Below are 26597 nucleotides of genomic sequence, written 5' to 3'. Positions count from 1 at the left end.
ACCTGAATTGAGCGCAGGCCTCTTTTCAAAATGAAAATGAGGGTCCTGCACCCGTTTCAGGACCCACCACAAAATGGATCAGTCCAGAGCGGGATTACCTGGTCTACAAACGGCCTAGCCAGCCGTCCTTAAAGGGACCGCTGGAGGCCACCACCAAAAATGTAGGTTTTTTTCATGCTTTCCCAGCTCCACAGCAAAACTGCGGGCTGCTGCAAGCCCCATATTCGTCTCCCTCCCGCTCTCCTCCGCCTCCCCCCCCCACCACAAGGCTTACCTGAAGGCCGCTGCCGGTGAGGCAAGCAATCCAAATTGAGTCGGGCAGCAGGGGTGAGCAGCCTCTGGAGGAGTGACAGGTGCCGGCAGCTTGTCTCGATTATTACAATGAGGCCCGAGGACTCCTGGTTCAGGCACATGCTGGAAGCACATGCATCTGAAAATGGGTTATAACAAATTTAGACCCCAAAGTTTTTTGTAATGAAAGATTTGAGACAAATGACAACCGTGCTCCCCCATATACATGTTAAAAATTGGAGCTGTAATGGTCTAAGTCACAGCACCCACTTTACAACTTTTTAATTCTGTGATCAAATCCCACTTTAAGATTCACATTCTCTAGCAGAGGATTTCGAGGATTCTACCCTAAGGCTGAGGGGAAATGCACTCATCAGCACATCTGAGTCACAATTATTTACCCAAATAAACAGAGGCATGAGACAGATTTTTATTTATGAAAGCAACTGTATTGTTGTTGTCTTTAAAAAAATCCAGCAAAGATCATCACTTAATTAATCGTCCAGAACACATCACTTTTAGAATGCATACAGTCAGAGCACATGATAACAACACCTGCCTTCTGGTATCTTTCCTCTGTCAGATGTTGACTGACCTGCTGTGCATGTCCAGTGTTTAGTGTTTCTATTTCAGATTTCATACATTGGCGGTTTTTATTTTATACGCCGTTGTCATGTGTTCCCTGATCCTGGCTAAAGCTCGGCTAAAGTCAGTATAGGGACCCAAGTTTCAATGAGGCAAGACCCGGATGAGAAGGACTACTTTGCCAGTCAATCACCATGAGCTGGTAGTTATGGGCTTTGACAGTATTTGCCAGCTGTCTGTTCCTGTGTTAAAGTGTAGCTTCAGGTAAACGTTAAGGCTGCAGAATTGATCACCATTTCTAGGGCCACTGGTTTAGTGACTGAATTATGTGAAATTCTGGTTTCATTAGAAGGGAATCCAGGATTTTTATTAGTGTTCTGAGGCTCAGATTCCCCAATTTCATGTTTATAGTTAAATTCAGAGGCTTAAAGTCACTGAATAAGTCGAATTTGTTCTTTTGGGATCATACTCCATCCATTTTTCTTTGAAAAACACAAATAATTTCTGAACTGTGGGATGAGTTACCTTTCCTGATTTCGCCAGTCAAAAATCTGCTGCTCTTGTTAGTACACCGACAATGTACAATGTTGAGGTAATAATGTCGTAACATCAAACTGAGTGTATAAGATTGTCCATCGTTCTCTAATGTAATACAGGTTACAAGTGTTATACATTCACTGAATGTACACAAACAGCTGTAATAATTTTTAAAAAGTAATTCAAGTGTTGTTTATACTCAGGGCTCCACATTAAAAGCAGGGGTTTAAGATCCCACTAACAAGCACCATCATGTATAGAGAAATTTAACAACCTGTTTCATCAATATACCAGTTAGAAAAAAAGCAAAACATGAACGGGATTCATGCACAAGAACAAAGAAGCACAATTAAAACATCCTCAGCACGAGGCTGCAGCACTTAACTCAAGTTACCAAAAGAACCACAAAGGAAAAAAGATACAGTGGCTAAGAACATAATGACTAGAAGATACATTCTGAAACAATCAACTCCTAAAGGACCCATGGTAAAAAAAGCTCTGTGTGCATCATAGGAGCGCCTGGAGCTAAACGTGAGAAATATATTGCTTCACAAAGGGTTACTAAAGAGCAGGAACTTCACCCAAAGATCAATAGATCTGTGAAATAAATCAGGGAAGGGCATTGAAGCTGATGTTATTAATGGGTCCAAGAGGCATATAGATGCATTTTGGAAGGAAGGATTGAGGGATATGGTTAGAAGATGGGTGGATGAGGTTGAGAGAAAAGGGATTGAGAAATACGGTGAGAAGAATGGTAAACTGCATTGAGAGTTAAGCGATTGAAGGATATGAGAAAGTGCATAGATGAGCGTAAGAAGCTGGATAGATGGGGTTGAAGAGAAAGGGATTGAGGGATATAGTGAGAAATGGGCAAGTGGGTTGCAGGGAAAGTGATTGAGGGACATGGTGAAAAGGTGGGTATATAAGTTTGAGGTCTATCAAAAAGGGAAAGGCTTGTTAGGCAAAATGGCCTCTTCCTAGTCCTAAAAAATGTTATATTCTCATGATTCTTATTAATTTTTACTCTATGGACACTAAATCAGGAGGTATATGGTGTCACAAACATACATTAACAATAGCTTAATGTTTATACACGGGTATCACACACTGCGACTCTTCAAGCCTAGCAGGATGTGTTTTCAACTTCCTGAAGGTTCTGGCCAGCTTATTCTTGTGTTCTCCCTCATCTCATCACTCCTGCATTTCGTTACAAGACACAATCGTAAGCATTCACTGCTATCCCAAGAAGAGGTATTAAAATAAAATAATTATAAAGAGAAACTAAGCACAAAACAAGCTAAAATCTGTACAAGTAATACAAGCATTACAATACATTTTAATAATCATAGGGCTGTATTAACAACCAAAACGAAACAGAAATCATTATAATCCCTTTAAAAGAGCACCAGGCTGCTAGTGTAGATTGTGCCACAAGTTTTAAAGTATCAATTCAGTGAAAAAAGGGAGGGCACACTCTGTCCCACCAACATGTGGGTATCTTTCGCATCAAACATAAGAAACTAACAGCAATGTGTATAAAAAGTCAGAGGGTACAATTTCACAGTGCCACACGCTATAAGAGGACGCTACCTTTCAAACATAAATAACTCGTTCAAATTCAAAACTCGTACGTTTATTCCTTGCCAGGTGCACCTTGACAAGAGTTTTACAGTTTCCCCTCCTCGAGTCCCAATTCGTGGGAAAGAAAATTAAACAGTCATTTCCCATTGCTGCTCCAAGTGTTTATGCGATGAGACAAGGCACCGTAGGATAAGGCACTGAGATTTTTCTCTTTTTAACCAGTCTTTGTACAAAGCGCAGTCGCAGTGACTGCTCTCAGCATCGTTAGACCTCTGAGCTGTCGCTGTTGTAGCTTTGCCCTGTGGTCACTGTCTCATTGCTGCCAGCACGTTTCTCGTTCGACGACTGCTTCCCACTGGCTGGACGGTTCCTGCGCTTCAACAACAGGAAGATTATGGCGGCCATGCAAGCTAAGAGCAGCAGACCCCCGGCTCCGCCTACCATGGGCAGGATGCTGCCTTCAGACTCCCTGCTGGTGGTGGGCAAAAGTGGCTTCTGGTACTGCTCTCCGCTGGGGAGGTAGTCCTTCTGGGTGATGATGATTTTATTGGCACGGTCCAGTGCTATGTGCTGGATATTAGTACCTCTGCTGTTTTCTGCTCCAATGTCCTGGGCAACATCAGGGGCCTTTGGCGCTGATCGGCGGCTGCGGCTGAATCCCAGGCTGTTGGAAACACTTCCTGTGGAGGACAATGAATGATGCAGAAACTCCAAGCTTCTCTTGCCGATTCCTCTATTGGCATTCTCTTTGGAGCGGACTGTGTAAATGACATGGATATACCACTCCCGGCCAGCAGCCACCTGGACGAGATTAGAAAAGCACAGTTTGATTGGGTAAAGCGTCTTTATATATACTGTGAATTAAGTGAAGTTAGATGTACTATAACCATTTGTAAAATATGTCCTAAGCATTTGGGAAATGTGAGCGTTGACCAGGAAACAGTCACTTTGGACCTGGACCTGAACCTTGGGCACAACTTTTCAACTTCGATGGGGGTATGAAATGGGCCGTAGCAGATTGGCCATCAGTAATGTACCTCGTCCTAACTTCCTTTCCCTTGAAGTCAATGGAAAGGAAAATGAGATAGGGTGTGTAACAGGCAGCTGATCCGTTGCTGCCCCTTTTATGCCCTTGCTGAAGATGAAAGTTCCGCCCCCTGTCTTCCAAGGTTTTTCCCATCATAGACTCGACCAACTCATTTAATCACTTGCAAGGAGGTTTGGCAATGATTCTCCCTGCTGCCTACCAAATTAGTTCAATAAAGTTCCCAGAGTTCTACCCAATCTTAAATCGACAATATTAATTCATGACTGGTTGCTTTCCATGCTTTCAGCAGCTTATCAATCACTGTTTACCATACAGCATTTCATCATCTCTCTCTGTGCTTACTCTCAGTTTCAATACAGATACTTTTCCAACTGTTCTTTAAAGAAGTTGATCACGCAGCATTAATTGCTGGGAGTCCATTCCACATACTCACTACATTATGGGGTAAAAAATCCTCCCAATCTCTAGTTTCAATTTAGGCCTGTCAATTTTGTTACTTGTGTCCTCTATTTCAGCATTTTGAAGACCTGAATGACATCCCCTCTCAATCTTTACTCTAACGAGAACAAGTTCAGTTCTTTGAATGTTTTTATGGCCCTACATTCGTATCCTTTTCATTCTTTTCTGAATTCTCTTGGGAACATTAGTGGTCTGTTGAAGGTAGGTGTCTAAACCTAAAACAATTGTAAAACACACATCTGGGCCATCTCAGGTCTGATCGCTTGGCCGTATCTCTGCTGCGATACAGGTTATCAGGCTGAGACATACGGCCTGGTATCACTTGAAGTGCTTTTTCTAGATTAGGAAAGCTTGAGAGGATGTATTCAGCAAATGGTCAAAAATCACAGTCAAATCGTTAACCTCCTTTACGAATGGACAGCCCATCATTGTGTGTGCAAGTTATTGTTTCCTGTTCCGATGTGCATTAGCTTACATATCAAATTAACAAGTTTGTAAATCACCTATATGAACTTAAGCCAGCAGAGCACTGCACAGATGTGCAAAGGCAGGTTTTACGATTGTTCTGGGTTTGAAACTGCAAATCATCTGTCAATCTCAGGACGTTTTGCATGAGGAAATGTAGTTTTATTTTAAATGCAATGTTTTTCTTTTGCGGTTGGGACTCTATTACACTATTCATATTTTGTTCCCTTCCCCTTTGTAATTCCCCGGGTCTCAACTAATCCTGTTGGGAAACTGGGCACTTGAGAGCAGCATTGATGATGCCTCCACCCTTTGGTATCTTTGGGCTGCGACTCAGTGTGTGGAGGATAGTGGGAGCAAACTCGGGCTCCCCCTTATCACAGCACATTGCCCCAACATGTTGCATAACTACAAAGTTCCTTCAATTGTTCATTTTTAGCACGATGCATTTTAAGGGATAGGAACAGTACAAAACAGGAAAAAAGGAGCATTTCTATTTGGACAAGTTGGAATAACTTGCCAATATAAACCATTATATTGTTCACATTGTCCAACCCCTCATTTCTAACAAGCGGCTCTCAACAGGATAAAATAAAAGCCCAGCAGGAATGCAGACGCTAATGTCAAACGCTCACCTGGAAAAGTGGAGCAGAAGCGAGGCTGAAACCATCAGATCCTGGCTGCTTCACAAGTAGTAATGCATCTGGTACATCAATAGCCAACCTAGCATCAAAGGCAACACTACCAAAGACTGGGGCCTGGGACTCAGGCTGAGCTTTGTCCTGAGGAGAAAAGGATAATTTGTGTTGATTATGGCTAAACTATGAATAAGCAACTTGAATTACTTTTCTATTCTTCTTCCCCAAGCCGACAGACCCCAACATACCAGAATCTTGAACCTGTACAATAAAGATGAGGAGTCAGCCAGACAACCAAATTCATTATTTGTTGGACTGTATTTAGGAACATATCCATCTGCGCCAGTGCATAGGAAAACCTTCTCAATGTTGCAGATGAAAGAATCTCCCAAGTTCTGGACTGGGTCCACCATAACACGTCCATAGATGAGAGATCCTGAATAGAAGAGTCACAGAAAACATTAGGATAATAATTAAATATCTGTTGATGTGTACAGCGTACAAGGAGGCCACTCAGCCCAACATATCTGTGCCGGCTCTTTGCTAGAGCAATCCAAAACTAATCCCACTGCCCCACTCTCTCCCCAAAGCCCTATATCTCATTTCTGGTATTATCGTATGCACAGAGAATGATCAAGACAGAGACCATTGCCTCTTTTAGAAAAAATGTTCAATAAAGAATTGAAGCAGAGGTAGATACATATTATATAAACATATCCGTAGCTTTAATGTCCTGTAAGAGTATGGTTTAAAACTAGGAATAGTCAAGTATCCCATGTCGCATAGGTCATAGCGCCCCAGACATTTTAGCAAGAGGGCGAATGTTAAGGGGGGGGAGGTGGAGTTCAGCATCTCTGTGAAAACAAGGACAGCTTACACAGCAGAATATCAGGGAGTATGAGGTTGACATTCAATAGAATAGATAACATTGAGAGATTGCTTACACAAGTAAGAATTATGGAGACATGCTACAACATCAGAATATGGTCCACACCAAAGCAGAAATGTGGTAACCAAGGACCTACGTGTTAATTGATATAAATCATGTGGATACAATTAACACTATGCATTCCTCAGAGGAATAAACAACTTGTAAATAGAGATGAAGGTTGAGGTCATTAGTTACGTTAAGTAAAACAGCTTATCTTGAGTTGCTAACGTGGCGTCAGCATGGTGGGATGACTTCTGACTAGGAGATAAGACCAGAGATTTACGTGCAGAACAATGCAGCCGAATAGTAGAAGGATGGGGCATGTTCCCTCTCAAAGGTTAGAACTCTCGAGAGGACCATCGGAATTCATTGCCCCAGGCAGCCTACGGAGGGTAGATTTGATCAATTTGTGTCCACAGGAATACCAGGTTGTGTTGATTGCTTTTCATTTAATGTAATCTGAAGACAGTTGTATTAGTACTGTTGTGAGTCAATCCATTAAAGCTTGTTGTTTAATAACCACTCAGGCCGGAATCACATGGGAGTTATTGTTGAAGGACTAACAACCCTTTGTTGTGACAGTAATGGAAATATCCGCTAACATGTCCTTTCTATAATGGGTGTCCAAAATTGTACATTGTGCTCCAAATGTGTTCCAACCATTGTTTTGCACAACTTTATTCTCACCTCTCTGCTCTGTTGTATGAGTAGTATAAGACATCTTTTACACAAAGGAGAGAAAGGAGAAGAGAACAGCACAACATCGGACAATATACGTTATAGAATCATAGAGGTTTACAACATGGAAACAGGCCCTTCGGCCCAACATGTCCATGTCGCGAAGTTTATACCACTAAGCTAAGTTATGGTAGAATAACTTACAACTTAAGGAGAATCCCTTTAAAAACCCCAGTTTAGTGAACAATTTACAAACCACCAGTTAGAGTTGAGTAACATGGCCACACTTTGGTTGTGCCAGGTCTGTTTGGCCTGGCTTAATCCTGTCAAATTTGAATGCTAACCAATTTTCTGGGTTAAATCTGTCTCCTCCCCTCCCCTAGCAAAAAAAAATATTTTGATCCAGTACATGTCAATGGGTTGCTGAGGAACAGAACATGCAGATGATGATATTGAGACCCTTTCATTGTGAAAGTGGATGTAGAATCAAATCTCTGCAACCCACCATCTCACGCCAGCCACCTAATTAGCCAGCTGCATTGTTATGATTTTGAATGGATCTTAATCGGGTTCCACTGTAACATGTTAGTTGGGACACCATGGATCCTGGATTCTCTGTACCTGTGCGGATCCCTTTACGTGAGGTAACACTCCCTCCACTTTTAGATATTTTCTCTCAATCCTGGCCTGTTTGCATTATGTGTGAAGTGAGAATGACTGACCTGCTTTTGTCAAGGCAGTTCTGAATTGTCTCAGAGTCTGAATTGGACAGGTGTGTGAATGGTCAGCAGCTGCTTCTCCCTTCAAACTGTGGATAAGTGTCTGATCTTCTGGACCAGCGAGGCATTGTTTGGGGAATCATGTGTGCAAACCCACATCCCCACATTTCATAGCATGACTCTCCAAGTCTCCCCCACCACTGTGACCATTCAACATGAAACAGTGTTCGATCTCCATAAGAATATATTTCTTAGCTACTTCGTTTGCAGATGGCATAACCTTCAAAACTGACATTGTCAGTGAGTTCTAATCTGTTCAGTTACAAAAAGACATCAGATATACCAGACAAATCAGGTCTGCACGGATGAGTCTGCTATAATGGCTTACACTGTATATACTATATACCGTGTACAGTGCACCAGTACGTTAAACAGCAACAAACATCTCTCAGTGACACTGCCAATCATGTGTGTGCGTGTGTATGTGTGTGTGGGGGCGGGGGGGAGGTCCAATGCAACTCATTACTGGTGGTCTCACTAGCTATGTAGTATGTGCCAGCAAACCTTCTGAAAATGCAACATCCGTTCCTTCTCCAAATCCCATCGAGCCATCAGATAGCCAAAGCTCTCTCTTAGAGAGTAGGACCATCTGGGTGTTCAGGCTAAACTCAGCAGCCACAGGGTCGCTCACCTATTACAAAGAATAGAGCAGCAAACAGAAGCGATTAGGTCCTGTAATGGTTAAATGATTATATTAATTATATTATATTATTAATGTCATATTATATAAGAAGCTACACACAAAAGTCTGCAAGTACCACACCTGCTGGAATCGAATATCCAGATCGAATGTAATGGGTTCTCGTGGATTGCAGACAATTGGCAGATTGTACTCCTGGTTTGGTGCTGAACTGCATGGGATAAGCTTCACTGTATATGTACCTGAGTAGTCCCTGACCTGGAGGGAAACAAAGACAAAGAAATAAGTGGATGCTGAGAATAATAAAGTTGAATGCTGGAAGCATGAGCTCTTTAACACATGTGTATCTTTAGTGTAGAATTTTAACACATGCACATGTTTAGTGTAGAATTTTAACACATGCACATGTTTAGTGTAGAATTTTAACACATGCGCATGTTTAGTGTAGAATTTTAACACATGCACATGTTTGGTGTAGAATTTTAACACATGCACATGTTTGGTGTAGAATTTTAACACATGCACATGTTTGGTGTAGAATTTTAACACATGCACATGTTTGGTGTAGAATTTTAACACATGCACATGTTTGGTGTAGAATTTTAACACATGCACATGTTTGGTGTAGAATTTTAACACATGCACATGTTTGGTGTAGAATTTTAACACATGCACATGTTTGGTGTAGAATTTTAACACATGCACATGTTTAGTGTAGAATTTTAACACATGCGCATGTTTAGTGTAGAATTTTAAATGATTACTGTGGCTGCAACCCGTGGTTAGTATTGTACTGTAAAATGGTAGAGGTGAAAGCCCCGGAATCATTGAAGAAATAATTAGATACAGCAATGTATAGACTATAGGGTCTTTCTGGATGGATGAATGAATTAAGATTGGCCGGATGGCCTTCCTCCTCCGTAAGTATTTTGTAATATTGAACCATGAGGGCTATGCATGCAAGTTTCGGTCTTGGCTCAGTGGTAGCACTCTCACCTCTGAGTTAGAAGGTCATGGGTTCATCCCCACTTCAGAAATTTGAGCGCATAATCTAGGCTGACGCTCCAGTGCAGTACTGACAGAATGCTACATTGTCAGAGGTGCCGTCTTTCGGGTGAGACGTTAAACTGAGACCCTGTCTGCCCTCTCAGGTGGACGTAAAATATCCCATGGCACTATTTGAAGAAGAGCAAGGGAGTTCCCCCCGGTGTTCTTGCCAATATTTATCCCTCAATCAGTAGCACTAAAACAGATTATCTGATTATTTATCTCATTTGCTGTTTGTGGGACTTTACTGTGCACAAATTGTCTACTATGTTTTCCTACATTGCAACAGTGACTACACTTCATTGGCTGTGAAGCACAGTGGGATGTCCTGAAGACATAAAATGTGCTATATAAATGCAAGTTCTTGCTTTTGACAGGAATTTCAACTTCATTGCTTTTATTGGGGGAATTTTTATAATTTTTGGCCCAGCCACTAGATGGAGCACTTCCTTTAAACGGCAGGACCAATCACTAAGACCGCTGATTTGAGATTTTCACAGAAAAATGGATGCAGTCACAGGGTTCGATCCCTGAAAGACTCGAAAAGATACCAGTAAATCCTGCAATGGAATGTGACTTATTCAGTCACTATGAACCATGAGGAGAATTGTGGAATGTGATCCCCAAATCATCAGTAAAAATCCCATAATCTCATGTAATAAGAAGTGGAATTTGACTTACTCGATCTCCATAAAACAGTGGCCCTGTCGATTGTACAATGAAAGGCACCACCTGCAGTCGAGTCTGAAGCTTGTTAACTGACACAATCATAACAACGGGCATTTATATAGTACCTTTAATGTTGAAAAACATTTTAAAGCACTTCACTGAGGCAGAAGAAAATAAATGAATGCCAAGCCAAAGAAGGAAAAGTGTGGGGCTTATGCGATTGAAGGCATGGCCACCAAGGGTGGGTTGCAAGGAGGGGGGAGTGCTCAAGACCCTGGAGTCAGAAAAACAAAGAGATCAGTGGGGGGTGAGGAGGAGGAGTTGTTATAGTGCTAAAGGAGTTTACAGAGATAGGAAGAGGCGTGATCATGGAGGAATTTAAACACAAGGATGAGAATTTTAAACTTGAGGCATTGGCGTGGGCTGTGACTATGGGAAAGTTGGCACACTGCCCTCCATGAAGGCAGCAACATGTTGAGGAATGTAAGGGAGTCAGGATGTGGGGAAGGGTAGACCAATTATGAGAGTTTTCCTAACTTGAGGTAGTGAACTTACAGCAAAGTCGGAGATAAAACTCCACTGTTGGGTTGGCTGGTTGTAGGTTGGCTCACTGCGCACGAGGCTGAGAGTGAAGGTGAGGCCAGGGTGCTCAGCAGACATTACCATTGATGCCAGCGAGGTACCTGGAACACAAAGCAGCACAGATATTACTTCAGTCTCCGCTAGTGAAGAGCAGAAATCAGTGTAAGATAAGTGCATGCAAAGATGAAACTTAGGTAAGACATGGCAGGATTAAGGATCAGTCTCTATCTCTAGCCATTTTTTTTTAGGTAATTGATGTAAGTACCAGTACAAACAAGACCTGGTTACTGGCGACTGTTTCTGCTGCAGTTACAGGAAGTAAAATGGATTATTTCTTTCATACTTAGGTGCCGGCAAAGTGCTTGTTATCTTCTGCAGACCTATCTTACATTCTCACACAGGTTTGAATCTGAGGATTTCCAGGCTGCCAGCCACACAGAAACAAGCAGTCAACATCATGCACGATCTAACTGAACTGTGTGTTGATTTGCTTGTGGGATCACTTACACATGTCTGAGCAGGGAATTTGACACTGAAATTCACTAAAAGAAATTCTGTTATTTACCTGGGTGAGACATGACAAACTGGCCTCTGAATCGGACCTCAGTCTTGAAATTTACCACGAGTCGCCCTTCTTCATTGATCCTCATGCTGGTTGGATACAAGGCACCTGCACAAAGTAGTCAAAACAACCAGTTCCTCATTCAAAGTTTCCAGATATTGGGGGGTCTGTATCACACAATCATATTAAAGTAGTAATTGAGTTAGTCTGTACTCCACTTAGGAACTGTGACTAATCGGAAGGATTATTAGTCAAGTGCTTTATTCACTCTGTTATCTTCAGTTCCCTGGTATAATACAGGCAGAATCCATTAATGCTTTTGATAACAGTTTCTGTTACTGTTGGAGCCACTGTCTTGCTTTTCTTGTCTTTCACAGCTTTTAAAAAGCACAGCCTGGGTTCAAACAGATAATTGTTTTGCTGCTGCTCACACACTAGCTGAGCCAAGTGGCCTCCCTCATCTTTGTTGAAGTGGTCCATTGTCTGACACTCGATAGATCATCTCATGACAGTAGCTTCAGTCAATCAGTTTGAAGGTACAATTTGCAACTAATTAGAGTCTTGTATACAACTTATGCTACAAAGTGGCAGACCCCAAAATTCCAATGCATGTCTCTATTTCAGTCTTGAACACTCGCTCTGAATATAATGATGGACAAGTGAGATTTCTTATTGAGCTTTGCTGGATGGAATGCTCTTGTGTGAGAGATACCTATATTCTAAACACAGACATTGTCACTGGGTCAAAATTCTGGAACTCCCCACCTAACAGCATTGTGGGGGGGTACCTTCACCACACAGACTGCAGAGGTTCAAGAAGAAGGCTCACCACCAACTTCTGAAGAGAAATAGGGATAGGCTATGAATGCCGCCTTGCCAGTGATGCTCACATCCCGAGAATGAAGAAAAAAGAAGAGAGGGCGCTGGCTACAGTTGTGTGAAGCTGCTAAATCTAAGGATGAGGGAAGGGATAGCACTGTCTATGGAGGGGGGGCACGGTAGCACCAGTAATTAATAAGGCAGAAATAACAAGTGGTACGGCTCTCATAGGAACACTTAATGCACTCGTACAAAATTAATCTCTGCGCTATTTTAACGCAGACATTAACCTGTTTAAACTTAATTCCATTACTCTTGGAACTATATTAGGTATAAATTTCTAATTGAATTTGTTTAAAGTAAGATATTACATGTTCAGGATAATTTCTATCCTACTATGGTTCCAATAATAATGCCAGACTTTCAAAGTTAACTTACGGTTAAACGTTACTCATTTTCCTTCTATATATTGTTGATAGTTCTCTGCTTTTATCTTAATAATTCATTTCTCAGTGTGTTCAAAAGCATGATGTCAGAAATTGAAAACTAATGAAATTGATGAAAGTGAAATTGATCTTCGGCAGTAGTGCAAAATGGGCGATAGCGAATAGACAGCTTGTTTTACACTCTGCCCGATTTACACTCCGCCCGATATTCTTTTCCATTGACTTCAGTAGAAAAGAAAATTGGGCGGGATGTAAAATGGGCAGGGTGTAAATCGGGTGGGTGATAAATCGGGCGGGTGATAAATCGGGCGGGTGATAAATCGGGCGGGGGGGAAATCGGGCGGGGGCGAAATCGGGCGGGGGGGAAATCGGGCGGGGGGGAAATCGGGCGGGGAGTAAATAGGGTTGGGTGTAAGTCCGGCGGGGTGTAAATCGGGCGGGGGGTAAATCAGGCGGGGGGTAAATAAGGCGGGGTGTAAATAGGGCGGGGTGTAAATAGGGCGGGGTGTAAATTGCGCGGGGGATAAAATGGGCGGGGGATAAAATGGGCGGGGGGTAAATAGGGCGGGGGGTAAATAGGGCGGGGGGTAAATCGGGCGGGGGTAAATCGGGCAGGGGGTAAATTGGGCAGGGGGTAAATCGGGCAGGGGGTAAATCGGGCAGGGGCAATTAGGGCGGGGTGTAAATCGGGCGGGGTGTAAATCGGGCGGGGTGTAAATCGGGCGGGGGTAAATCGGGCGTGGTGTAAATCGGGCGGGGGTAAATCGGGCGGGGGTAAATCGGGCGGGGGGTAAATCGGGCGGGGGTAAATCGGACGGGGGTAAATCGGGCGGGGGGTAAATCGGGCGGGTTGTAAATAGGGCGGGGTGTAAATTGCGCGGGGGATAAAATGGGCGGGGGATAAAATGGGCGGGGGGTAAATAGGGAGGGGTGTAAATCGGTGGGGTGTAAATCGGGCGGGGTGTAAATTGCACGGTGGGTTAATTGGGCGGGGTGTAAATCGGGCGGGGTGTAAATCGGGCGGGGGGGTAAATCAGGCGGGGAGTAAATTGGGTGGGGTGTAAATAGGACGGAGGTAAATCAGGCGGGGGGTAATTTGGGCGGGGGGTAAATTGGGCGGGGGGTAAATCCGGCGGGGTGTAAATTGAGCAGGGGGTAAATCGGGCGGGGGGTAAATCGGGCGGGGGAAAATAGGGAGGGGTGTAAAATGGGCAGGGTGTAAATCTGGCTAGGTGTAAATTGGGCAGGGGGTAAATTGGGCAGGGGGTAAATTGGGCAGGGGGTAAATAGGGAGGGGTGTAAAATGGGCAGGGTGTAAATCCGGCGGGGTGTAAATTGGGCGGGGGGTAAATAGGGAGGGATGTAAATCGGGCAGGGGCTGAATAGGGAGGGGTGTAAAATGGGCGGAGTGTAAATAGGGAGGGGTGTAAAATGGGCAGGGTGTAAATCCGGCGGGGTGTAAATTGGGCGGGAGGTAAATAGGGAGGGGTGTAAATCGGGCAGGGGGTAAATAGGGAGGGGTGTAAAATGGGCAGGGGGTAAATAGGGAGGGGTGTAAATCGGGCAGGGGGTAAATAGGGAGGGGTGTAAAATGGGCAGGGGGTAAACAGGGAGGGGTGTAAAATGGGCAGCCGATTTGATATCGCTCATTTTGCGTTACTGCCGAAGACAAATGTTATTGAGTCTAGCGTAACAATTTCTTTTTAAGGGTTAGCTTTAATAAAATAAAATGCAAAAATGTAAAACAAAATCATTTTATAAAAAATTCAGTGGAGCCAGATACAACACCTGGAGCAGCGCAATCTTACTACAGAGGCCAACCTGGTAGCCCTGCAGCACAATGGCTGGAAGGACTGGTTCAGCATATTACGTATTGTTATTTCTATGTAACAATAGAAATAACAATACGGAAACAGGCCGTTTGGACCAACCAGCCTATATTGGTGTTCATCCTTCACATGAGCAGCAAACCTAATCCCATGCGCCCATCATGTTCCCCTATCCCTTTATTCCCCTTTCCTTCAACCATCTACATAACCTATTCTTAAATGTTGACATGGTCTTTGCTTAAATCACTGATTCCTGGTAGTGCAATCCACAGCCTCACAAGCCTCTGTGCAAAAAAATTTCTCCTGCTCTCTGTCCTAAATCTCATAGAATCATAGAATCCTGAATGGTTACAGCACAGAAGGAAGCCGTTCAAACCATCGAGCCTGTGCCAGCTCTTTGCAAGAGCAATCCAGTTAGTCCCATTCCTCCGCTTTTTCCCCGTAGCCCTGCAAATTTTTTCCCTTCAAGTATTTATCCAATTCCTTTTTGAAAGCCACGACTGAATCTGCTTCCATCACCCTTTCAGGCAGCGCATTTCAGATCATAACTACTCACTGTGTAAAAAAGCTTTTCCTCATGTCACCTTTGGTTCTTATGCCGTTCATCCGTTGTCGACCATGCAGACACTGTGACAACGGATGAACGGACAGCGCACAACAATCGCCAGACAGGAGGGTTCCCTCCCAGTCGGGGAACACTTCAGCAGTCAAGGACATTCAGCCTCCGATCTTCAGGTAAGCGTTCTCCAAGGCGGCCTTCGAGACACACGACAACTCAAAATCGTCGAGCAGAAATTGATAGCCAAGTTCCGCACCCATGAGGACGGCCTCAACTGGGATCTTGTGTTCATGTCCTGCTACATGTAACCCCACTAGCGAAATAAAGTTATCTGTTTTTAATACAACTGGGCATTCTCTCTCTCTCTGCCTTTCGGGTCTCTTTCTCTCTCTGTCTTTGTGATCTGACCCATTGTGTATTCAGTATACTGGGATGTAATGTTTTCCGTGGCTAACCTGTCTGAACACCAATGACACCTTTGATTGCTGTGATCGTCTCCCAGCCGAGGTGTGATAGGGGGCAGTTGGAAAGATCATCTGTAATCACCAGGCATTGTTCTCTGACTATATATGCTATGCGTTTTTAGAACCCTTCACTCACCTGACGAAGGAGGTAAGCTCCGAAAGCTTGTGATTTAAAATAAAACTGTTGGACTATAACCTGGTGTTGTGTAAGTCCTTACATCTATTTATAAAGCCCAGGATCCCCTATGCCTTTTTAACCGCTTTCTCAACCTGTCCTGCCACCTTCAAAGATTTACACATATAGTTGTACCATTTAGTTTATATTGTCTCTTCCCATTCTTTCTGCCAAAATGTATCACTTCACACTTCTCTGCATTTAAATTTCAATTGCCATGTGTCCACCCATTCCACCAGCCTGTCTATAACCTCTTAAAGTCTATTCTACCCTTCTCACTCTCACTACTACACTTTCAAGTTTTGGGTCATCTGCAAATTTTGAAATCGTGCCCTGTACACCCAAGTCCAAGTTATTAATATATATCAAAAAATGCAGTGGTTCTAGCACCGACCCCTGGGGAACACCACTGTACACCTCCCTCCAGTCCGAAAAACAACCGTTCACCACTACTCTCTTTTTCCTGTCACTTAGCCAATTCCGTATCCATGCTGCCACTGCCCCTTTTATTCCACGGGATTCAATTCTGCGGACAAACCTATTATGTGACATTTTAACAAATGCGTTTTGAAAGTCCATCAACCGCATTGCCCTCATCAACCCTCACTGTTACCTCATCAAAAAACTCAATCAAGTTAGTTAAACGGTCCCAGCAGATTGGAAGGTAGTGAAAACGGTCCCAGCGGATTGAAGGTAGCAAATGTAAGCCCACTATCCAAGAAAGGAGGGAGAGAGAAAACAGAGAACTACAGGCCAGTTAGCCTGACATCAGTTGTCGGGAAAATGCTGGAATCCATTATTAAGGAAGTGGTAACAGGGCACTTAGAAAATCATAATATGATTAGGCAGAGTCAACATGGTTTTATGAAAGGGAAATTGTGCTTGACAAATTTATTAGAGTTTTTTGAGGATGTAACTAGCAGCGTAGATAAAGGGGAACAAGTGGATGTGGTGTATTTGGATTTTCAAAAGGCATTCGATAAGGAGCCACATAAAAGGTTGTTACGCAAGATTAGTGTTCATGGGATTGGGAGTAATGTGTTAGCATGGATAGAGGATTGGTTAATGGACAGAAAACAGAGAGTAGGAATAAACGGGTCATTTTCTGGTTGGCAGGCTGTAACTAGTGGAGTGCTGCAAGGATCAGTGCTTGGGCCTCGGCTATTTACAATCTATATTAATGACTTAGATGAAGGGACCGAGTGTAATGTATCCAAGTTGCTGATGATACAAAGCTAGGTGGGAAAGTAAGCTGTGAGGAGGACACAAAGGGTCCTATATTAAGAGGGAGGCGGGTTGCCAGCGGGGAGGGGTCGACTGGGTGCGTGGGTAACGCGCTCAGTGAAATCGGTGGGTTTGGCACGCGATCGTAAGTAAAGTGAAGCCACTTACCTTGGCTTTCAGGTTTCGCACTGGAAAGCTGCGCAGCGGGTGGACTGCGCACCCGCATCATAGGCTGTCAGCTGGAGGAGCCCTATTTAAAGGGGCAGTCCTCCACTGACTGATGCTGCAGAAAATAGGCAAAATTATAGCATGGAGCATCCCAGGGGGAAGGCTGCTCCCAGGTTTAATGATGCCTCACTCCAGGTCTTACTGGATGGGGTGAGGAGGAGGAGGAGGAGGACGAGGAGGAGGCGGGAGGAAGTAGCCTGCCTCTGCCACCACAAAGGCCTGGCTCGAGGTGGCAGAGGAGGTCACCAACACCACCAACATATCACGCACCTGCATACAGTGCAGGAGGCACTTTAATAACCTAACCAGGTCAGCCGAAGTGAGTACACTTACTCATTCCCCTACACTCCGTCTGCCACATCACCACCCCACATCTCCTTCTGCACTGCCAACACTACTCTATCACATCACTCCTCACACCCACTCAAAGCTCATCCTCATCTTACCTGCACTTCCTCATCTCCCCAGTACTCATCCCACCACTACCACTCAACCCAATCCTCATACAATCTCATGGCTCTGTCTCATACTCACCCTCTTATGCATCTCTTTCATGGTCAGCCTCACTCAACCTGCCACTACCTGTGCTGCAGCCACAGGGCATGCATCACATATGTGTACTAGGAAGCATAAGGCAAAAGTGTCATGACCATGAAGGGGATGCATAAGGGCGTTTGAGGGTTTGTCATGATTTTTACTTATATTTGATTTCTGATCAACTCACATTACAGATTATATTGTCACCACTACTGACACGTCTTGGCCATTCTCCATGAGGTTCTCCATGAACGTCCTTGATGCCACCCATTGGGTCACCCTAAAGTGGGTGTATGTATAGTTGCACGACTACTTTGTGCAGGTACTTATTGCGCAGCACTGTGTTGTGTAGCTCCATGTGGCGGAGGTGGACGGCATGCCTGGCGAAGCTGGTGATGTTTCTCGTCCTCCATTGGAGTGAAGAATGCAGCAATGGACCCCCACCATCCTGACGGTGTGAGTGTGAGGGGGTCCACAAAGTAGGTAAATGTGTTTGGACAGCAGAGTTTAGGGTATGATTTAATAATTTGGAGTGCGGAGACAACGGTGTGGCAGGCAAAACTTTGTCTGAGGTGACAGAGTGCCCTGCTGAAATGAATGAGGGTTTACCCCGCACCTGTTATATGGACCTTTGCAGCTGCCACCAGCTGCTGGCTGCAACACATCTGTTTAAACAAGGAGTGTTTCCCCCAGCTTGGGAAATATGCTCTGGGTATTCCAAAATCCAAATCCTCCTAAAATCTCCAACTAATGAGGTCTGTAAATGACCTCAAGTACCCAGATAATGATCTTAAGTTGGATCCCGCCGGCTTTGATTGCCGGTGGGAGTCCGGCATGTGGGAGCTGCGCGCGCACCGATTCGCGTCATTGGGGAACCTGGAAGTGGACGGGTTGGAGCTGGGCTCCGGACCCGCTCCGGCAATCCCCAATTTTAGGAGCCCCCCCACCACGAAATCACCCGCTCGGCCATACGAAAATTGACCCCAAAGAGTCTGCAAAGGGATAAAGATAGGTTAAGCGAGCGGGTAAGAAGGTGACAGATGGAGTATAATGTGGGTAAATGTGAGGTTATTCACTTTGGTAGGAAGAATAGAAAAACAGAATATTTTTTAAATGGTGAGAAGTTATTAAATGTTGATGTTCAGAGAGACTTGGGTGTCCTGGTACAAGAAACAAAAAGTTAGCATGGAGATACAGCAAGCAATTAGGAAGGCAAATGGCATGTTGGCCTTTATTGCAAGGGGGTTGGAGTACAAGAGTAAGGAAGTCTTATTACAATTGTACAGGGCTTTGGTCTCCTTATCTAAGGAAGGATATACTTGCCTTAGAGGCGGTGCAACAAAGTTTCACTAGATTAATTCCTGGGATGGGAGGGTTGTCCTATGAGAAGAGGTTGAGTAGAATGGGCCTATACTCTCTGGAGTTTAGAAGAATGAGAGGTGATTTCTTTGAACATATATGATTATGAGAGGGCTTGACAGGGCAGATGCTGAGAGGTTGTTACCCATGGCTGGAGAGTCTAGAACTAGAGGGCATAGTCGCAGGATAAGGGGTCGACCATTTAAGACTGAGATGAGGAAGAATTTCTTCACTCTGAGGGTTGTGAATCTTTGGAATTCTCTATCCCAGAGGGATGTGGATGCTGAGTCGTAGAGTACATTCAAGGCTCAGAAAGATAAATTTTTCGACTCTAGGGGATTCAAGGGATATGGGGATCGGGCGGAAAAGTGGAGTTGCAGTTGGAGATCAGCCGTGATATTATTGAATGGCGGAGCAGGCTCGTGGGGCCGTATGGCCTATTCCTGCTCCTATTTCTTATGTTCTTATGTAAACATGATTTGCCTTTAACAAATCCGCGCTGGCTTGACTTTATTAATCCACACTTGTCCAAGTGACTATTAATTTTGTCCTGGATTATCGTTTCTAAAAGCTTCCCCACCACCGAGGCAAAACTGACTGGCCTGTAGTTGCCAGGTTTGCACCCTTTTTTGAACAAGGGTGTAACATTTGTAATTCCTCAGTCCTCTGGCACCACCCCCGTATCTATGGATGTTTGGAAGATTATGGCCAGTACCTCCGCAATTTCCACCCTTACTCCCCTCAGCAACCTAGGATGCATCCCATCCGGACTGGGTACTTATCTACTTTAAGTACAGTCAGCCTTTCTAGTACCTCCTCTTTATAAATTTTTCTCCCATCTAGTATCTGAGCTATCTCCTCTTTACTGTGACTTTGGCAACATCTTCTTCCTTGGTAAAGATAGATGCAAAGTACTCATTTAGTACCTCAGCCATGCCCTCTGCCTCCATGATACATTGAGTCCCTAATCGGCCCCACCTCTCCTCTTACTACCCGTTTACTATTTATATGCCTATAGAAAACTTTTGGATTCCCTTTTATGTTAGCCGCCAGTCTATTCTCAAACTCTCTCTTTGCCCCTCTTATTTTCTTTCTCACTTCTCCGCTGTACTTTCTATATTCACCCTGGTTCTCACTTGTATTATCAACCTCACATCTGTCATACGCCCCCTTTATCTTCTTCATCTTATTCTCTATCTCTTTAGTCATCCATTTAATCTTACATCAAGTTCAGGAGTGACCTTTAGGCTTGCTTATTCGCATTTATCAATATGCACCAGAGGCTGATTTTTTTTGGACGGGGTGGGGAGAGTCTTTATGTGGGTAGTTAGATTACAGCTCTATGTATGAGTGCTTGTACTGGTATAATGCCACTGGCCGTTTATCAACATACACCCACAGGAGCAGTAATGCTTTCATCTCCAAGGGGCATTTTATGCAAATCAGGGGCAGACTGGTGGTGATCGTGATTTATTCGCTGGAATGAGGAGCAGCGTTTGAGGCAACTCAAAGCTGCCGACAATTCAATTTTACTTTTGATGAAAATAAATTCCATTCCGGCCCAATAAATGGTTGGAATCTTTCCCTCAGTAGGGCAGGACTCCAGCGTGTCAAAGAACAGAAACTCCAGGGTGGGTTCAACTTTTGGTTTTGGTTTGATGATTGTGTCATATATTTGTATTGGTTGGATGTCCTTTCTTATTGGTATTTTTGTTTATATATAGGCATTGAAAACTTGACTATCCCAGCCAAGAAATAGCTGGAGCTGAACCATGACTTTTCTCAGCAGGCAGTACAACCCTACACCCACAAATAGTGGCCCCGACAAGACTTGAGTAGGCTCCTGGACAAACCAAAACTATTCAGCATACGACATGCAAACAAACAAAATAACTCTAAGAGTCCCTCAAAGATGTTCTGAGACCAGGTCCTCTGTACTCAAAAGCAACTATCGAGCCAGATTCTCTTTTAAAATACCTTGTAGCTCTGCTTCTGGTGGGCTGCCGATACCATCCTTCCACAAGATGGCGGTATCATACACAAAAGTGAGCTTCAGTTCAGACTGCAAGTCAAAGTGCTGCCAGCCGCCAACTGCAGCAGGGGAGTGGAAGACATAGGAGACGAAAAGAGGGACGCGAAGTGTGACATATGACTGGACCAAGTTCAGAACCTGTAAGTCAAACAGCAATAAAATTAACATCTATGAAGGGAAGAGGAATGTTGAAACTCAATCCACTAAGATCTGTACTTTAATCAATGTTTCAAGTAAACCTTTTTCTTGGAAATCTGCAAAATTAAAAATAGTGTTTAAATCTACTTCATGAGAACATGAAGAACAGTAGTTGACATTCAGATGCTTATGAAGGCCTGGAATTTCCTCCGAGGGCGCAGCCCGGAAATTAGACCCGATAATGCGCCCATTCTGCTGCTGTCAAGTTACTCTCAAATTTCGTGCCATGCTCATTAGAATACGCCCGAACGTAAAAATGGGCATAAAACAGCGTAAACAATCGGGGCCCAACGAGAGCACTGAACTCGCACCAAATATTTCTCTTTAAGTATGAAAATTAAAGTTTTAATTCATTACGCCCAAAATTCTGCGATCTTTTAAGCGTAATTGATTTGTGCCTAAGTTACGCATGTCTCGGTGCAAATATGGAGGAAAGTCAAGGCCATACTGCCCAAATGAAAATAATAACATTTAGTATAATATTTTAAGGATGTTGCCAATAGTTACTTGTTGTTGTCAACTTAGTACAAAATTCAGTCAAATAATATTCTATTTTTCATGTTAAACAACCTTAGACAACACCAATCACCAATTTTACACATCAATCTGCTTTATGTAATCCTGCATAAACCTCAAATTAATTTAGGATATAGCAGACTTCAGTCCAATCATTAATGAATATAGTGGCAATACTGAACCAGTGGTCTGGTTTATTTTCCTCCCCCCTCCCAAATACACCTTAGACCGGCAGTGTACACAGTCAATTCCAGACAGACCTCGTTCCAACGTGGTTCTAATAAAGTTAAAGACTATTTATGCTGCAATAGTGGGCAGATAGCTAATTAAAGTACAACGTGCAGCCAGGTGGGCTTGAGGTCCTCTGTTCCACTATAAAATGGACTTGAATGATCTTTTGGACCATTAGTAGATGAATTGTGAAGGAATTACTGAGCTGGCTTGGGGAATGCAGGCTTTGATTGTGCATGAATGCAAATAGGATCCTTCAGATTCGATTATGTTACAATCAGAGGCCAGAGGGTTGTACTTGCCATGAGAACACATGTTTTGACAGTTTCAGCAGATAATCTAAGGGGAAGCCAGTGGAGATACTGTATTTGGTGGGTCAGGTTGGAGAGATCTTCCCATGTTCTGAGCCTGTCCTTTGTTATTGAACAATCCAAGGTGAAGGGCCAAGGCCTAGGGTGCAAGTTGAAAGTTGTTGGAGAAGATAAGGTAAATCAAGTAGTAGTTAGGTGTGAAAAACATGGTCTTAATAGCATGAAGGTTATAGGGAGGGAGGGGAGGCTTAAGGATTTGAGGTTCTGAGAAAGAATGATGTAGAGTTAGAGATGGTGCAATGAGTCTTGCGTGGAAATTTCCTCCGGGGTTCTCGTGACCAGCCACCATAACATGTTTGGTGCATTCAGTAAGGATTGAAAGTACTGAGCACTTGATTTTCCAAACCAGTAAAGCTAATGGAAATCTGATGAAGCGGTAATAGTTCACAAACCTAGCTAGTCAGGTGCTGCCATCTATTGTGAAATACTATTAACTCCTTATTACATGTTCAGACTGGTCAACAGGACCTGTAATGAAATGCACCAGCTTTGTTATAACTGCGTAAGTTCATGATTGCACTGCGGTCTTTCCAAGGGATGAAACTGCAGTTTTCCTGGTATTTTGTGCCTACCTTTTTCTTCTTTTCATAACAAAATACTGGTAGTTGGTCTCACGCTGTATTACCAGTTAACAAGTTATCTCATTCACCAAATTTCCTCACTTAAATGTTTTGTTGGAGAGGACTAGATCAGAGCAAACTAAGTGGCTCAGTCTCAAGATTATCTCCAGTTGTAGCTCTGCTGTAATAAATCTTAACTATCCAATCTTTTGCTGGCTGTTTTAAACAAATATCCATAAGTTCAAGTTATTGAGTTAATAAAACACATGCAGTGACTCGTGCTAATATGTAGTTTACACAGAAAAATTATATTTGCATCAGGATTTCTCAAGACTGTTAATTTTTAAAAAAAATTGTAATATTTGTACCTCAATTCATTTAGGGGGTAATAAAATTGTTCACCAAGCGCAGAGCTCTCAACTCACCACCCACCCCTCCTCCACCTCCGGGGTACCAAAAATTCAGGTATGTATCCATCATGATTTGCTGTTCATTTATATTAAAATCATGGGGAGCTTGTGCCCAAATTTCTGATAAGCCTTGTGGTGGGTGAGGTTCCACACTGTGAGTGCAATTTTGAAAATTACTCCTTTAATCATTCACATTCTAATCAAAACTGAACACTTTACCTGGAAATTACTATGAATAATGTTAGCAGACTGAAGTATAATGTACTTATATCAAATTCTTCTTTCTATTATTTTAACAGGGCCATTATTCATTTATTCGAAATGGGTTAGCTTGAATGCTTAATCTAGGCTGATACATCTTAGAGTACTGAGGGAGTCCTGCACTGTAAGAGGTGTCGTCCTTCATATCAGTTGTTGAACCAAAGCCAGGTCTGCCTGTTGTCCTGGTTCTGATGGACGTTAAAGAGGTCTCCTAGTGTCCCAGCCAACATTCCTATTTGATAGCAACACCACCAAAACTAGTCATTCATCTTATTGTTGTTTGTGGGACTCCACTGTGTGCAAAATAGCTGCTGCACTTCCTTAGTTAACAAAAAACTTACATTTATATATTGGGCTAGATTTTTCTGTCAAAATAACGTTGAGGCTAATGGCGCTCGCTGTTATTTATGCGTAAATGGTACAGCAACTTCAGGCGAGGAGCAGATGCGCGGTTAAATACGAATATCCAAAAGTTGCTGTCTGAGTTGTGCCATTCTGCCGTCAGCTTCGCGAAAACGGCATTTCGCTGCCTGCCTCACCATTGACATGCATTGAATGCAGAGAAGTTGCTGTATTTGCACAGTAGATACGAACTAAACCCGCCACAGATATTTAGGGCTAGTAATTAGTAGCGTAAGTACACTTTTAACAACATGATAATTGTTAATCACTGCCAATCAACTTCCCTGGCACCAAAAATTAACTATTATTAGTGTGGAGTCTCACTTCTTCAGGGAGAGTTTAAAAATGTCAAAATTTAAATTATATATTATTTCTTCTTACTTTTCCTTTCTGCCTCTTTGTTTTCTCTCTTTTAATCCAATCTTTCTTTCCCTCTCTTTATTTCTCTTTCTGATATTGAATTCACCCATTCTAATTTACAACTCCTTCTCAGTTCTTCCTGTGTTAATTTCACAATCCTTCAATCTGATTGTTTAAGGAGATATCCTGTTGCTTGCCCTGTTCACTCAGGTCCCCAATGCCCTGTTTCCCTCACTGCGCCATTATCAGCTCGCACTTTCAGAAACTTAGTGGGCAAACATTTTTTGTGCCGAAGGGTGCAGGGGCAAGTCTAACTAATGGCAGATGCCGTTAGATGCCTTGCTACAGTAAAATCTGGCACAATACCATATCAAATATCCCTGAATGTCTCAAAGCATTTCACCTGCAATGAATTACTCTGAAGTACAGATACTGTTGGTGAACCCACAGCCCCCCGACTTTCTGATATGCTCTGTATCAAGATGGAGCATGAGGGGGAGGATCCAGTTGTTGTGGTCCACGTAGGAACCAACGACATAGGTACGAGTATGAGGTTTTGCTTAGACAGTTTGAGGAGCTAGGGTCTAAATTAATAAGTTGAACCTCAAAGATAATAATCTCTGGATTACTACCTGAGCCACGTGCAAATTAGCATAGGGTCAAACAGATCAGAGAGTTAAATGTGCGTGGCTCAAAGAATGGTGTGGGAGGAAGGGGTTTCGATTCATGGGACACTGCTACCAGTACTGGGAAAAGAGGGAGCTGTTCCGATGGGACAGGGTCCACTTAAACCGGGCTGGGACCAGGGTCCTGGCAAATCGAATAATTAGGGCTGCAGATAGGGCTTTAAACAAAAAGTGGGGGGAGGGGGCAGGTGAGGAGAAATTTAGAAATCTAACGAGAAAAGTTAAGACAATAGAAGGTGTAGTGACTTGGGTAAAGATAAGCAGAGTGTGGCAGGAAGGGGCAGAGAGTTTATCAATAATAATGTAAAAACAAGTAAGGTCAAAGCAGGAAAAAATGGTAGAAAGTCAAAATTAAAGGCTCTTTATCTGAATGCATGGAGCATTTGTAACAAGATAGATGAATTAATTGCACAAATAGAGATAAATGGGTTTGACCTAATGGCCATTACAGAGACATGGGTGCAAAATGACCAAGGTTGGGAACTAAATATTCCAGGGTACATGATATTTAGGAAAGACAGGCAGAATGGAAAAGGAGGGTGTAGCCCTAATAATAAAGGGTGACATAAGGATTTAGTAGTGAGAAAGGACCTTGGCTTGGAAGATCAGGAAGTAGAATCAATACGAAATCAAATTAGAAATAACAAGGGGCAGAAAAAACTGGTCGGAGTAATTTATAGGCCCCCTAATAGTAGCAATACCATTGGTCAGTGTATTAATCAAGAAATAATAGGAGCTTATAACAAAGGAAATGCAATCATCATGGGGGACTTTAATCTGCAAAAAGACTAGGCAAATCAAAGTGGCAAAGGTAGTTTGAAAGACGAGTTAATGGAATGTATTTGAGACAATATATCATGTAACCAACCAGGGAACATGCTATTTTAGATCTTGTATTATGTAATGAGATAGGGTTAATTAGTAATCTCACAGTAAAAGAACCTCTGGGGAAGAGTGATCATAATATGATAGAATTTCACATTGAGTTTGAAAGTTACGTACTTAGGTCAGAAACTAGAGTCTTAAACTTAAATAAAGCCAATTACATAGGTATGAGGGGTAAGTTGACAAAGATAGATTGGAAAATGAAATTAAAGGGTTAGGTAGTTGAAAAGCAATGGCAAACATTTAAAAAAAATATCAATATTCTCAACAAGTATACATTTCATTGAGAAATAAAAACTCTACGAGAAAAGTGATCCGCCTGTCACTAACTAAAGAAGGAGAGTATTAGACTGAAAGAAGAGGCCTATAATGTTGCCAAGAAGAGTAATAAGTCTGGGGATTGGGAGAGTTTTAGAAACCAACAAAGCACGACGAAAAAAATTGATAAAAAAGGAGAAAATAGAATATAAAAGTAAACTAGCAAGAAATATAAAAATGGATTGTAAGAACTTCTACAAGTATGTAAAAAGGAAGAGAGTAGCAAAAGTAAACG

At 42.9% G+C, this 26597-nt stretch overlaps 1 protein-coding gene across 1 annotated transcript in view; it reads right to left on the bottom strand.

The window, feature by feature from the left end:
• Window positions 1-2810: 2810 nt before the first annotated feature.
• The window catches only part of frem3 (Fras1 related extracellular matrix 3), a 197075-nt gene continuing 173288 nt past the window's right edge, over window positions 2811-26597 (bottom strand). Inside the window, exons 17-24 of the mRNA XM_067982755.1 lie at window positions 21110-21302; window positions 11496-11600; window positions 10904-11031; window positions 8756-8890; window positions 8497-8623; window positions 5853-6040; window positions 5602-5748; window positions 2811-3795 (exon numbers count right to left, since the gene is read on the bottom strand). Of these exons, the coding sequence (XP_067838856.1) occupies window positions 3259-3795; window positions 5602-5748; window positions 5853-6040; window positions 8497-8623; window positions 8756-8890; window positions 10904-11031; window positions 11496-11600; window positions 21110-21302 (1560 nt within the window). The 3' untranslated portion in view covers window positions 2811-3258. The remainder of the gene's footprint in view (window positions 3796-5601; window positions 5749-5852; window positions 6041-8496; window positions 8624-8755; window positions 8891-10903; window positions 11032-11495; window positions 11601-21109; window positions 21303-26597) is intronic.

This window comes from Heptranchias perlo, chromosome 1 (assembly GCF_035084215.1).
Source record: "Heptranchias perlo isolate sHepPer1 chromosome 1, sHepPer1.hap1, whole genome shotgun sequence".
Taxonomy (NCBI): domain Eukaryota; kingdom Metazoa; phylum Chordata; class Chondrichthyes; order Hexanchiformes; family Hexanchidae; genus Heptranchias; species Heptranchias perlo.
This window is presented reverse-complemented; position numbering and strand designations above follow the sequence as displayed.